General features: G+C 47.9%; 1 protein-coding gene across 1 annotated transcript; it reads right to left on the bottom strand.

The window, feature by feature from the left end:
• Positions 1–14,292: 14,292 nt before the first annotated feature.
• Positions 14,293–14,924, bottom strand: LOC123491645 (sericin-1-like). The gene is made up of 2 exons (XM_045223215.1): positions 14,448–14,924; positions 14,293–14,298 (listed from the first exon to the last, which is right to left on the bottom strand). Exons 1-2 carry the CDS (start codon positions 14,922–14,924, stop codon positions 14,293–14,295), a joined length of 483 nt encoding a protein of 160 aa, XP_045079150.1.
• Positions 14,925–15,437: the final 513 nt, after the last annotated feature.

Genomic DNA, 15,437 nt, shown 5'->3' with positions numbered 1-15,437 from the left:
CTGCCAAGTTAAGTGAAATACATGCAGACTTAAAATGCAGCACAAAGTGAGGGCCACAGTGACAGACAATGGAAGCAACTTTGTAAAGTTATTCTGGGAGTTCAGTGGACATGAAGAGGAGCAAGATGAGGTGGATGATGGAGTGAGGTTTGATGATGTGGGTGGGATTCTTGACGAGGTTGAGCAAGAACTGAACTTTTTTCTACCTCCACATCAACGTTGTGTGGCACACACCCTCAACCTCATCGCCACCAATGTGGTGGACAAAGCTGCATCCCAAGGTCCATCACGAACATTTTACAGAAGTGCAATGTCAAAATGTTCCATCATTTGGAACAAAGCACACAGGTCCACATTAGCTTCAGAGGCAATAGAGGACATTGCAAGCATGAAAGTAACTGTGCCATGTGTGACAAGATGGAGCTCAAAGTACCGTGCCATCTCCAAACTCATAGCCCTCACAGATGACCAGCTGGGGCAAATCTGTGAAGACCTGGGTGTGAGCAGCAAACTACATCCTCATGAGATTGCTTTTCTCAAGGAGTACAGTACAGTCCTACAGCCACTCGCATTCTCTATTTATCTTCTTCAGGGAGAGAATAAGTGTTGTCTTGGCTTTCTTATCCCAACAATCCTACGCTTGAAGTCTAAGCTCTCAGAGAAAATACCTCTTGCAACATTCTCTGCACACATCATCACTGCGGTCATTGAGGCTATAGAACGCCAGATTGGACCTATGCTAAGCACCCATGAAGCAAAAATGGCAACTGCTACTGTGCCAAAGTTTCGATTATGTTGGCTCAACCCTGGAAAGAGAGAGGAGATGCGGAGCACATTAGTTCAAGAAGCAGCTTCTATGGAGGACACACACTCTGAAGAGGTTGATGAGGGAGCACAGAACGAGTCTGATGAGTCAGAAGACAATTGTTTTGTGTTCGGAGGTGCAACAACAAGGGCCAGTGGCACTGCAGAGGATGAGGTGAAGAAGTACCTCGAAGACAAAGACAAGTCTTTGGACTCCTTGAAATCGTTCCCCATAGTCCGGAACTTGTTTCTGAAGTACAACACTACACTGCCCTCCAGTGCCCCAGTTGAGCACCTTTTCAGCTATGGTGGAAACCTGTTTACCCCTCAGCGAAACAGGATGTCTGATGGTCATCTAGAGCATGTCCTCTTGCTGCGATACAACAGCAATTTCTGCCTTCAAACATCTGAGTAGGCTAGCTACAGAACAGGCCTACTGCAATGCCATGTCTGATATGTGGGTTTATTGCACCTAGCTGCACTTTTTTTGCTTAAACTTAAAAAAGTACTTGGTGGACTAAATGTGTGATTACATAATAATACATCATAAGAGCGTCTGCTAAATGTCAAACTTCGTCCATTTAAGAACGATGGAGGCCACTGTGTTCTTGGGGACCTTCAATGCTGCAGACATTTTTTGGTACCCTTCCCCAAATCTGTGCCTCGACACAATCCTGTCTCGGAGCTCTATGGACAATTCCTTCGACCTCATGGCTTGGTTTTTGCTCTGACATGCACTGTCAACTGTGGGACCTTATATAGACAGGTGTGTGCCTTTCCAAATCATGTCCAATCAATTGAATTTACCACAGGTGGACTGCAATCAAGTTGTAGAAACATCTCAAGGATGATCAATGGAAACAGGATGCACCGGAGCTCAATTTCAAGTCTCATAGCAAAGGGTCTGAATACTTAGGTAAATACGGTATTTCTGTTTTTTATTTTGAATAAATTAGTAAAAATGTCTAAACCTGTTTTCGTTTTGTCATTATGGGGTTGTCAGGGGTGCTGAAGGTGGGTGTGGTGCATGAATCAAGCGCAGGACGCAGAGGCTCAGTCCAAAAGACTTTAGTGCAATATTCACATAGAGAAATAAGCACAATAAGCCCGAAGGCGAAATCACGGCGCACACAGGCGTCAAATTAACGGCGCACTAACATGTGCGAAAAACCTCTCCAAAACACTGGAGGGAAGTACGTAGCTCCAACACGAAACAGAAGAGCAATCACACACAAAGACAAACACAACCAACGAGAACTAAATAGGACACTAACGAGGACTAACAAGACACAGGTGTACAACATCAAGACAAAACCAAACGAACATGAAACATAGATCGGTGGCAGCTAGTACTCCGGGGACGACGACCGCGAAGCCTGCCCGAACCAGGAGGAGGAGCAGCCTTGGCGAAACCGTGACAGTACCCCCCCTTGACGCGCGGCTCCAGCCGTGCGCCGACCCCGGCCTCGGGGACGACCAGGAGGACGCGGAGCAGGGCGCGCGGGATGGTCCCGGTGGAACTCCGACAGGAGAAATGGGTCTAGGATGTCCCTCCGCGGCACCCAGCACCGCTCCTCCGGGCCGTACCCCTCCCACTCCACGATATACTGGAGACCCCCCATCCGGCGTCTGGAGTCCAAGATGGACCGAACGGTGTACGCCGGAGCCCCCTCGATGTCCAGTGGGGGCGGAGGAGTCTCTCCTATCTCATTGTCCTGGAGTGGACCAGCTACCACCGGCCTGAGAAGAGACACATGGAACGAGGGGTTAATATTCTTATACTCAACAGGTAGATGTAACCTACAGTGGGGAAAAAAAGTATTTAGTCAGTCACCAATTGTGCAAGTTCTCCCACTTAAAAAGATGAGAGAGGCCTGTAAGTTTCATCATAGGTACACGTCAACTATGACAGACAAAATGAGGTAAAAAAAATCCAGAAAATCACATTGTAGGATTTTTAATGAATTTATTTGCAAATTATGGTGGAAAATAAGTATTTGGTCAATAATAAAAGTTTCTCAATACTTTGTTATATACCCTTTGTTGGCAATGACACAGGTCAAACGTTTTCTGTAAGTCTTCACAAGGTTTTCACACACTGTTGCTGGTATTTTGGCCCATTCCTCCATGCAGATCTCCTCTAGAGCAGTGATGTTTTAGGGCTGTCGCTGGGCAACACGGACTTTCAACTCCTTCCAAAGATTTTCTATGGGGTTGAGATCTGGAGACTGGCTAGGCCACTCCAGGACCTTGAAATGCTTCTTACGAAGCCACTCCTTCGTTGCCCGGGCGGTGTGTTTGGGATCATTGTCATGCTGAAAGACCCAGCCACGTTTCATCTTCAATGCCCTTGCTGATGGAAGGAGGTTTTCACTCAAAATCTCACGATACATGGCCCCATTCATTCTTTCCTTTACACGGATCAGTCGTCCTGGTCCCTTTGCAGAAAAACAGCCCCAAAGCATGATGTTTCCACCCCCATGCTTCACAGTAGGTATGGTGTTCTTTGGATGCAACTCAGCATTCTTTGTCCTCCAAACATGACGAGTTGAGTTTTTACCAAAAAGTTCTATTTTGGTTTCATCTGACCATATGACATTCTCCCAATCCTCTTCTGGATCATCCAAATGCACTCTAGCAAACTTCAGACGGGCCTGGACATGTACTGGCTTAAGCAGGGGGGACACGTCTGGCACTGCAGGATTTGAGTCCCTGGCGGCGTAGTGTGTTACTGATGGTAGGCTTTGTAACTTTGGTCCCAGCTCTCTGCAGGTCATTCACTAGGTCCCCCCGTGTGGTTCTGGGATTTTTGCTCACCGTTCTTGTGATCATTTTGACCCCACGGGGTGAGATCTTGCGTGGAGCCCCAGATCAAGGGAGATTATCAGTGGTCTTGTATGTCTTCCATTTCCTAATAATTGCTCCCACAGTTGATTTCTTCAAACCAAGCTGCTTACCTATTGCAGATTCAGTCTTCCCAGCCTGGTGCAGGTCTACAATTTTGTTTCTGGTGTCCTTTGACAGCTCTTTGGTCTTGGCCATAGTGGAGTTTGGAGTGTGACTGTTTGAGGTTGTGGACAGGTGTCTTTTATACTGATAACAAGTTCAAACAGGTGCCATTAATACAGGTAACGAGTGGAGGACAGAGGAGCCTCTTAAAGAAGAAGTTACAGGTCTGTGAGAGACAGAAATCTTGCTTGTTTGTAGGTGACCAAATACTTATTTTCCACCATAATTTGCAAATAAATTCATAAAAAATCCTACAATGTGATTTTCTGGAAAAAAAAATCTCAATTTGTCTGTCATAGTTGACGTGTACCTATGATGAAAATGACAGGCCTCTCTCATCTTTTTAAGTGGGAGAACTTGCACAATTGGTGGCTGACTAAATACTTTTTTTCCCCACTGTATAACACACCTCGTTCAATCTTCTCAGGACTTTAAAGGGCCCCACAAACCGCCGACCCAGCTTCCGGCAGGGCAGGTGGAGGGGTAGGTTTCTGGTAGAGAGCCAGACTCGATCTCCGGGTGCGTACACCGGCCGCTCACTGCGGTGGAGATCGGCGCTCGCCTTGTGACGAAGGACGGCCCGCTGCAGGTGGACGTGGGCAGCGTTCCACGTCTCTTCCGAGCGCCTCATCCAATCATCCACCGCAGGGGCCTCGATCTGGCTCTGCTGCCACGGTGCCAGAACCGGCTGGTAACCTAATACACATTGGAAGGGGGTTAGGTTGGTAGAGGAGTGGCGGAGAGAGTTCTGGACCATCTCGGCCCAGAGAATGTACCGTGCCCACTCCTCAGGCCGGTCCTGGCAATACGACCTCAGAAACCTACCCACATCCTGGTTGACACGTTCTACCTGCCCGTTACTCTCCGGGTGGTACCCTGAGGTAAGGCTAACCTAGACCCCCAAACGCTCCATGAACGCTCTCCAAACACGGGAGGTAAACTGGGGGCCTCGATCAGACACTATATCCTCGGGCACCCCGTAATGCCGGAAGACGTGGGTAAATAGGGCCTCAGCGGTCTGTAGGGCAGTAGGAAGACCCGACATAGGGAGAAGACGACAGGCCTTAGAGAACCGGTCCACAACGACCAGGATGGTGGTATTCCCCTGAGAGAGGGGAAGGTCTGTCACAAAATCCACCGAGAGGTGGGACCATGGTCGTTGTGGAACGGGCAGGGGTTGTAACTTACCCCTGGGCAGATGTCGGGGCGCCTTACACTGGGCGCACACCGAGCAGGAGGAGACATAAACCCTCACATCCCTAGCCAAAGTAGGCCACCAGTATTTAGTGCTAAGGCAATGCACTGTCCGGCCAATACCCGGATGTCCAGAGGAGGGTGACGTGTGAGCCCAGTAAATGAGTCGATCCCGAATCTCGAGCGGAACATACTTCCGACCCTCAGGACACTGTGGAGGGCTGGGGTCGGTACGCAACGCCGCTCGATTTCGGCATCGACCTCCCACACCACCGGTGCCACAAGGCAAGACTCCGGTAGTATGGGAGTAGGCTCAACGGACCTCTCCTCCGTGTCATACCGCCGGGACAGCGCATCTGCCTTACCATTCTGGGACCCAGGGATGTACGTGATTTTAAATACGAACCTGGTGAGAAACATACTCCATCGAGCCTGGCGAGGGTTCAGTCTCCTCGCTGCCCGGATGTACTCCAGGTTCCGATGGTCAGTCAAAATGAGGAAAGGGTGTTGAGCCCCCTCAAGCCAATGCCTCCACACCTTAAGGGCTTGAACTACAGCTAACAGCTCCCTGTCCCCAACGTCATAGTTACGCTCCGCCGGGCTGGAGCTTTTTAGAGTAAAAGCACAGGGGCGGAGTTTAGGTGGCGTGCCGGACCGTTGAGAGAGAACGGCCCCTATACCTGCCTCAGACGCTTCCACCTCGACCTGAAAGGGTAATGCGGGATCCGGATGCGCCAGCACCGGAGCCGACGCAAACAGGTCCTTCAGTCTCCCAAAGGCCCTGTCCGCCTCAGCTGACCACTGCAGGCGCACCGGACCCCCTTTCAGAAGGGATGTGATGGGAGCTGCCACCTGTCCAAAACCCCGGATAAACCTCCGGTAGTAATTCGCAAAGCCCAAGAACTGCTGCACCTCTTTTACAGTGGTTGGGGTTTGCCAATTACGCACAGCGGACACACGATCCACCTCCATTCTCACCCCTGACGCGGACAACCGATAACCCAAAAAAGGAGACCGACTCCTGGAAAAACAGACATTTCTCTGCCTTGACATATAGGTCGTGCTCCAACAGCCTCCTCAATACACGACGCACCAGGGTTACATGCTCGGCTCGGGTAGACGAGTACACCAGAATATCATCAATGTATACGACCACCCCTTGTCCCTGCATATCCCGGAAAATGTCATCTACGAAGGATTGGAAGACTGATGGAGCATTCATCAACCCATATGGCATGACAAGATACTCGAAATGACCTGACGTGGTACTAAACGCTGTCTTCCATTCATCGCCCACCCTAATGCGCACCAAGTTATACGCGCTCCTGAGATCCAATTTTGTGAAAAACCGCGCTCCATGCAATGACTCCGTCATGGTCGCAATCAGAGGGAGTGGATAACTGTACTTCACAGTAATCTGATTGAGACCACGGTAATCAATGCACGGGCGCAACCCTCCATCTTTCTTCTTCACAAAAAAGAAGCTCGAGGAGGTGGGAAAAGTGGAGGGCCGAATGTATCCCTGTCTCAAAGATTCGGCTATGTAAGTCTCCATAGCTTTTCTCTCCTCTTGAGACAAAGGATACACATGGCTCCGTGGGAGCGCTGCTCCTGCCTGGAGATCAATCGCACAATCCCCCTGTCTATGAGGAGGCAACTGCGTCGCCCTAGTTTTACTAAACACGAGAGCTAAATCCCCATATTCAGGCGGAATGTGCAGTGCGGGCACTTGGTTTGGACTTTCCACCGAAGTCGCCCCACGGAAACACCCAGACATCGCCCCTCGCACTGAGCAGACCACCCATCGAGAGCCCTCTGTTGCCACGAAATAGCAGGGTTATGGGTGCTTAACCAGGGAATTCCCAGCACCACCAGGTACGCAGGAGAGTCGATCAGATACAGCTGTATAGTCTCTTCATGACCCCCCTGCGCACACATCCTAAGTGGCGCTGTGATCTCCCTAATCAACCCCGACCCCAACGGGCGGCTATCTAAGGCATGAACGGGAAAAGGTTTGTCAACAGGTAGGAGAGGGATCCCTAAATCTAAACAAAACTTCCGATCAACAAAATTCCCAGCTGCGCCTGAATCTACTAGCGCCTTATGCTGGGAATGAGGTGCAACCTGTGGAAAACAAACAGGTATACAAAAGTGCACAACAGAAAGCTCTGGGTAAGTGGGACGTCTACTCACCTGGGAGGTCCCCCCAGTGCGTGGCCTGTTGTCTTCTCCCCCGGAGAACCCTCCCCAGCACCTGGCCGCAGTGTGCCCTCCACGACCGCACTTGGTGCAGGAGACAGGCCCCCTCGGGCTCCTCCTCCTCCTTTCTCTAGCGCCCGGCACCCCCGAGCTCCATAGGGCTCGGCTCGGAGGTGCCGGAGGGCGGAATGGACGGACCCCCTCGGGACGTCCACGGGTGGCCAGCAGGGTGTCCAGACGGATGGACATATCGACCAACTGGTCGAAGGTAAGATGGGTATCCCTGCAGGCCAACTCACGTTGAACGTCCTCCCGTAGGCTACATCGAAAATGGTCGATGAGGGCCCGTTCATTCCACCCTGCGTCCGCCGCTAGAGTCCGGAACTCTAGAGCAAACACCTGTGCGCTCCTCCTCCCCTGTCTCAGGTGGACTAGACGCTCCCCCGCCGCTTTGCCCTCAGGTGGATGGTCGAACACGGCCTTGAAGCGACGGGAGAACTCAGCGTAGGAGATGGTATTGGCGTCCATCTTCCTCCACTCAGCGTTAGCCCACTCCAACGCCTTGCCCGTGAGACAGGAGATGAGGGCAGAAACGCTCTCGTGTCCCGAGGGCACCGGGTGTACAGTGGCCAGGTAGAGCTCCACCTGCAGGAGGAACCCCTGACACCCGGCAGCTGTTCCATCATACGCCCTCGGGAGCGAGAGCCGAATCCTCCTGGGTTCCGGACCTGGGACTGGTGGACCGGCCGATGGGGTTGGCAGGGTAGGTGGAGGTGTGGGTACCCCGCTGGCCTCCCATCGGTGCAAGGTGTTGATGACGTCCTGTAGAGCGGTCCCCAGTTGTCGTATCTGGTCATCTTGCCCACGGACATGCTCCTCGAGCGACTCAGGCGTAACTGCAGATCCTGCTGATTCCATTCTGGTGTGTGATTCTGTCAGGGGTGCTGAAGGTGGGTGTGGTGCATGAATCAAGCGCAGGACGCAGAGGCTCAGTCCAAAAGACTTTAGTGCAATATTCACATAGAGAAATAAGCACAATAAGCCCGAAGGCGAAATCACGGCGCACACAGGCGTCAAATAAACGGCGCACTAACATGTGCGAAAAACCTCTCCAAAACACTGGAGGGAAGTACGTAGCTCCAACACGAAACAGAAGAGCAATCACACACAAAGACAAACACAACCAACGAGAACTAAATAGGACACTAACGAGGACTAACAAGACACAGGTGTACAACATCAAGACAAAACCAAACGAACATGAAACATAGATCGGTGGCAGCTAGTACTCCGGGGACGACGACCGCCGAAGCCTGCCCGAACCAGGAGGAGGAGCAGCCTCGGCCGAAACCGTGACAGGGGTATTGTGTGTAGATGACTGAGTTTTGTAATTTAAAAAAAATCAATTTTAGAAGAAGGCTGTAATGTAACAAAATGTGGGAAAATTCAAGGGGTCTGAATACTTTCCAAAGGCACTCATCGGCCAGTTTATTAGGTATACCCATCTAGTATCCGGTTGGACCCCCACCCCCTTTGCCTCCAGAACAGCCTGAACGCTTTGGGGCATTCTACAAGGTGTCGGAAACATTCCACAGGGATGTTTCATCCATGCTGACACAATGGCATCACGCAGTTGCCACAGATTGGACGGCGGTACATTCATGCTGCGAACAGCCCGTTCCATCTCATCCCAAAGATGCTCTATTGGGTTGATGTCTGGGGACTACGCAGGCCACTCAAGTAAACTGAACTCGCTGTCATGTTCCAGGCAATGTTTTTCTACTCCTCAATTGTCCAGTGTTGGTCATTGTGTGCCCACTGGAGCCGTTTCTTCTTGTTTTTAGCTGATAGGAGTGGAACCCGGTGTGGTCATCTGCTGCAATAGCCCAACTGTGACAAGGATCGACAAGCTGTTATTTGTCTATTTGTTGCCCGCCTGTTAGCTTGCACGATTCTTGCCATTCTCCTTTGACCTCTCTCATCAACAAGCTGTTTTCGCCCACAGGCCTGCTGCTGACTGGATGTTTTTTGTTTATCGCACCATTCTCGATAAACCCTAGACACTGTCGTGCGTGAAAAGCCCAAGAGGATGGCTGTTTCTGAGATACTGGATCCGGCATGCCTAGCGCTGACGATCATACTACGCTCAAAGTCTTTTAGGTCACTAGTTTTGCACATTCTAACAGTAACTGGATGCCTGTCTGCCTGCTTTATATAGCAAGTCACGGCCACGTGACTCATGGTCTGCAGGAGCGATCTATTTTCGTGAACGGGGTGGTGTACCTAATAAACTGTCCAGTGAGTGTATAGTCTTGTTTGATATGCATGCATATAATTTAATATTCCCCATTATAATATGCCAGTGTTTGTTTTGTATCCAATGCGTTTAGCTTACATTAGGATGAAGTAGCCTTCTAATCTTGTTATATTGCATATTGTTTTTTTCAATATTAGTTATCTATGCATAAGGTGAATGAATATAAAACCAAGCCATCTTGAACATGTATATTAATAATATGCATGGGTGTTAATGTTGTATGAATTTATCACAGTGCAAGCCTGTTCGTTAGAAATAAAACACCAGCAGTCCTTATGCAATGCAATATTAGCTTCACAGTGAAACAACACTATTCTGGCTATATCATTCTTAAACAGTAAGCAAAATATCTTATTTAGTAGAGGTGTAGCAGTTCACCAAACCCAAAGTTCAGTATGTATTGTGGTTTTGGTGTCACGGGTTGGTTTCCATACAGCGGAAAATTCACATTATTCAGCATTCACAATGTTCCTTGCATTGTCTGTTGTGACCGGATTGTTATGTTGGGCCTCTCAAGTTTCCACTCGAATGCTGCATTTGTAACCATGTGGGAGGTGAGAATTTACCAGTTGTTAAGTCGTAAATACCAGTTGGATGCATTCATGTGATTTGAACTAGTTGAGAAACCATAAACTAAAAGTACAGCTTTTATGCATGTAAACAAATTATATCATTCAAAACCACATTAATAGATTGCTTTTAATAAATCATGTTTTGTTGTTGCATTTAACTGCTGAAAATGCTGTTATAGAGACCATTTCCTTAGTAGGTGATGTCAGAGGTCACCATGTGGGAGAAGTGGGTGCTCAGGATGATATACAAGTTTTCCACTAGTAATTACCAGTTTGAGGGCCGTTCAAGTGGATATTTCTCAGTCGTATGTGGTAAATTCCCACTTGGTTACGACAGCACGATGAAACTGCCTCCTTCAGTGCCAGATGCACACTTGTGACTCATAAAGGGGGCGTGTCTGTAGCATGGTACATCTCCCACCCCAGGGTAATGTGAAGAGCTGTCATTGTTAAGTAAGCACAACACAAGGTGCATTAGCCAATTAATTGAAAACTTTAGCTTTGGTTTGCTTAAATAGAGCGGGTACTACCTGTTTACTAATATGGGTGCAAGAGGGAAGTTTGTAATGTGGCTCGAAGACTTTCACGAAGTGCTGAAACCCCCTATTCTCAACCACCGAGAATGGGCGCATATCTGTGGCTATAAACCAAAGACTGTATAAATTATAAACATAGCCTAATTTTTTTGGCACGGTCAGAGGGGAGACGGTGTTGTGTTGTTGTTTCTTTGCATTTCTGTCTTGCTCCGATATACTGGGATGATGTTGGAGTAAGCGTGTCAACAAATTAGGTGTCTCGTTGAGCGTGATGGAGGATCCTCCAATTCTGGTTTATTGACCCAGCCACTTGCCATCATCCAGAACTAGTTCCCGGCTGCGCCCTCACACAAGGACAGTTTAAAATATGCCAATTTAAGATGCACATTTTCATTACAACGTGTGCATAGGCAGTTGTTGTTATAACGGAATAGCCAGAAACGTTTTTTTCCCCCAGCTCACTTGAGGCATAGGCCTACAACGCAGCATAGACATAGTCTAGTGTTTTTATTTTGTATTAAACATTTTCATGTATTTATTCGGGTTCACAGTGCGGACCGAACCGAGGTCCCCATATATGAATACGTATACCATTACTTGTTATTTGTGTTAAATATTTCCATTCTGGGATAGTTGTTCACTGAAATGCTAGCACTAGTTTCTCACGCTGCTACATAGGCTACAATGTAAACCTACAGTTGAAGTCGAATGTTTACATACACTTAGGTTGGAGTCATTAAAACTCGTTTTTCAACCACTCCACAAATGTCTTGTTGACAAACTGTAATTTTTGGCAAGTCAGTTAGGACATTTACTTTGTGCATTACACAAGTAATTTTTCCAACAATTGTTTACAGACAGATTATTTCACTTATAATTCACTGTATCACAATTCCAGTGGGTCAGAAGTTTACATACACTAAGTTGACTGTGCCTTTAAACAGCTTGGAATATTCCATAAAATGATGTCATGGCTTTAGAAGGTTCTGATAGGCTAATTGACATAATTTGAGTCAATTGGAGGTGTATCTGTGGATATATTTCAAGGCCTACCTTCAAACTCAGTGCCTCTTTGCTTGACATCATGGGAAAATCAAAAGAAATCAGCCAAGACCTCAGAAAAAAATGTGTAGACCTCCACAAGTCTGGTTCATCCTTGGGAGCAATTTCCAAACGTCTGAAGGTACCACATTCATCTGTACAAACAATAGTACGCAAGTATAAACACCATGGGACCACGCAGCCATCATACCACTCAGGAAGGAGACGCGTTCTGTCTCCTAGAGATGAATGTACTTTGGTGCGAAAAGTGCAAATCAATCCCAGAACAACAGCAAAGGACCTTGTGAAGATGCTGGAGGAAACAGGTACAAAACTATCTATATCCACAGTAAAACGAGTCCTATATCGACATAACCTGAAAGGCCGCTCAGCAAGGAAGAAGCCACTGCTCCAAAACCGCCATAAAAAAGCCAGACTACGTTTTGCAACTGCACATAGGGACAAAGATCGTGCTTTTTGGAGAAATGTCCTCTCGTCTGATGAAACCAAAATAGAACTGTTTGGCCATAATGACCATCGTTATGTTTGGAGGAAAAAGGTGGTGCCTTGCAAACTGAAAAAGACCATCCCAACCGTGAATCACGGGGGTGGCAGCATCATGCTTTGGGGGTGCTTTGCTGCAGGAGGGACTGGTGCACTTCACAAAATAGATGGCATCATGAGGAAAGAAAATTATGTGGATATATTGAAGCAACATCTAAAGACATCAGTCAGGAAGTTAAAGCTTGGTCGCAAATTGGTCTTCCAAAAGGACTATGACCCCAAGCATACTTCCAAAGTTGTGGCAAAATGGCTTAAGGACAACAAAGTCAAGGTATTGGAGTGGCCATCGCAAAGCCCTGACCTCAATCCTAGAGAAAATGTGTGGGCAGAACTGAAAAAGTGTGTGCGAGCAAGGAGGCCTACAAACCTGAGTCAGTTACACCAGCTTTGTCAGGAGGAATGGGCCAAAATTCTCCCAACTTATTGTGGGAAGCTTGTGGAAGGCTACCCGAAACGTTTGACCCAAGTTAAACAATTTAAAGGCAATGCTACCAAATACTAATTGAGTGTATATAAAATCTGACCCACTGGGAATGTGATGAAAGAAATACAAGCTGAAATAAATCATTCTCTCTACTATTATTCTGACATTTCACGTTCTTAAAATAAAGTGGTGATCCTAACTGACCTAAGACAGGGATTTTTTACTAGGATTAAATGTCAGGAATTGTGAAAAACTGAGTTTAAATGTATTTGGCGAATGTGTATGTAAACTACCGACTTCAACTGTACCTAGCGAGCTATCATAACAATGAAGTGCCTAAAGAGGAGAGGCTATACGGACATACCTGGTGCCCAAATGTATGACGTTTGTCGCACAGCAAGAGTCGAGTGGAGACTAACGGACTCGGTTCAGTCAGTCGTCCTGATGAGCCCGTCCCAGCTAGCTAGTTGATGCTTGTGGCTAGAAACTTCAGCGAAAATATTGTCTGCCGAAGTTGGGACTTGGGAGTGTTCAGAATCATTCAGTTTTTAACAGAGTAATTGCTCTTCTTTTTTTTTTACAAAAATGTAATGTTAGAAGTTATGCCATAGTTTGTACATTTTCGATGAAAATCGATACAATAAATGTGTGTTAGCCGTCACCCTTGCCCGATATTGGCTACTATCTAGCTACTTCCATCTCCTTACTGCGGCAAGCGGGAGCGAAGCACACTGTGCCCCGTGTTGTTGTGTTGTCGGCTTGCAGCGCAAACTCCCCATTGAGTAGTAGACTGTATCATGGTGACATTCAGATTACTACTGATATTACAAGTTATTTCTCGTGTAGGCTGCTATCCTACTCTAAATAAAATCAAGTGAGATGGTGACCAATAATGTACTACAAGTTATTCTCCCTTGCTCATCCAAATAAACCTCACTTCCTTTTTACTGGAAGTGCTAGATATCAACAGCCAATCAAGTAGGGGCTGGAAGCTATAGTGGCCTTCGATTGGTTAATAGCGTATTTGCATGAAGTTCAGCTTTCCCCAACTTTGGTCCCACCCTGTTCACACTCCCTTGCCCATGCTTGCATAGACCAACGGTCCCCCGCCCACTTCACTTCCCTCCATAAAAAAATTAATGGGGCTCCATTGTTTCATCACCCCCATCGTGTTATGTGGAAATGCACTGTAACCCATCATCTCACCCATTTTCAACAGGTCTACCAGAAAAGCACTTATGTTTTTACATTCCACGTTTTTACCGTCGGTTTCAACAAAGCTCTTACTAACTACTGTGACATTCTTAGCTCACTTCCAGTTGGCTGCGCACCTGGCAGAGCGTCACAGGTCACCTTTCCTACTTTGAGCAAGTTAACTAAGTATGAAGTATTATAGACAGGTTGGTTTTTTAGCAACAGAACCGACACGTGCGCAACTATGGGGCAAAACAGGCTTAGATATTTAACAACATGTAAACTATATTTATTCTCAATGTTTATTGAAAACATAAATACATTTGCTGTGAGGATAGACGCTGGGAGACGAGAAGCAAGTACAGGGAGTGAACATTTAATATATACAGACATGAAACAAAACACGGACAGCGTCTGGACAGGGTAAACATATCGACATTAATGCTGACACGGGGATCACAAGTGAGGAACAGACAGATATAGGGGAGGTAATTAAACAGTGATGAAGTCCAGGTGAGTCCAATGAAGCGCAGATGCGCGTAACGATGGTGACAGGTGTGCGTAATGATGGGCAGCCTGGTGCCCTCGAGCACCAGGGAGGGGGAGCGGGAGCAGGCGTGACAGTACCAACCGTGACAATACCACCTGGGCGAGCCTGACAGGCTGGCCGAGGCATGGGAGCCGGCCGAGGCACGGGAACCTGTCGAGCCTGACGGGCCGCCCGAAGCACGGTAACTTGACGGACCGGCCGAGACGTGGGAGCCTGACGAGCCGACCAAGGCGTGGGTGCCTGACGAGCCGGCCGAGGAGTGGGAGCCTGACGAGCCTGCCGAGGCGTGGGAGCCTGACGAGCCGACCAAGGCGTGGGTGCCTGACGAGCCGGCCGAGGGAGTGGGAGCCTGACGAGCCTGCCGAGGCAAGAAACCTCCCGAGCCAGCGAAGACATGGAAGCCTGACGAGCCAGCTGAGGCATCCCCGGATCCCTCGACCCCGGCACCCGGAACAGACGTCACCAACCAACACACAAAAAACAAAAAACTCCCTGATGCCTCCAATATTGGTGTCAGCATTCTGTGAGGACAGACGCTGGGAGATGAGAAACAAGTACAGAGAGTGAGCATTTAATATATACAGACATGAAACAAAACACGGACAGCGTCTGGACAGGGGAAACATAACGACATTAATGCTGACACTGGGATCACAAGTGAGGAACAGACAGATATAGGGGAGGTAATTAAACAGTGATGTCCAATGAAGCGCAGATGCGCGTAACGATGGTGACAGGTGTGCGTAATGATGGGCAACCTGGCGCCAGGGAGGGGGAGCGGGGGCAGGCGTGACATTTGCACAATGAGCATTTGTCTCAAATACATATTTACAGTTCTTGCCTTCGGAAATTATTCAGACCCCTTGATTTTTTTCCACATTTTGTTACGTTACAGCCTTATTCTAAAATGGATTAAATAAATAAATAAATATCCTCAGCAATCTACACACAGTACCCCATAATGACAAAGCGAAAACAGGTTTTTAGAAATGTTTGCAAATGTGTTAAATATTAAAAACAAATACCTTATTTA

This window comes from Coregonus clupeaformis, chromosome 10 (genome assembly GCF_020615455.1).
Source record: "Coregonus clupeaformis isolate EN_2021a chromosome 10, ASM2061545v1, whole genome shotgun sequence".
In the NCBI taxonomy this organism is placed as follows: domain Eukaryota; kingdom Metazoa; phylum Chordata; class Actinopteri; order Salmoniformes; family Salmonidae; genus Coregonus; species Coregonus clupeaformis.
This window is presented reverse-complemented; position numbering and strand designations above follow the sequence as displayed.

Bases quoted from the DNA above. Each gene is read 5' to 3' on its own strand.
- LOC123491645 (XM_045223215.1), bottom strand. From the start codon at position 14,924: ATGCTGACACCAATATTGGAGGCATCAGGGAGTTTTTTGTTTTTTGTG.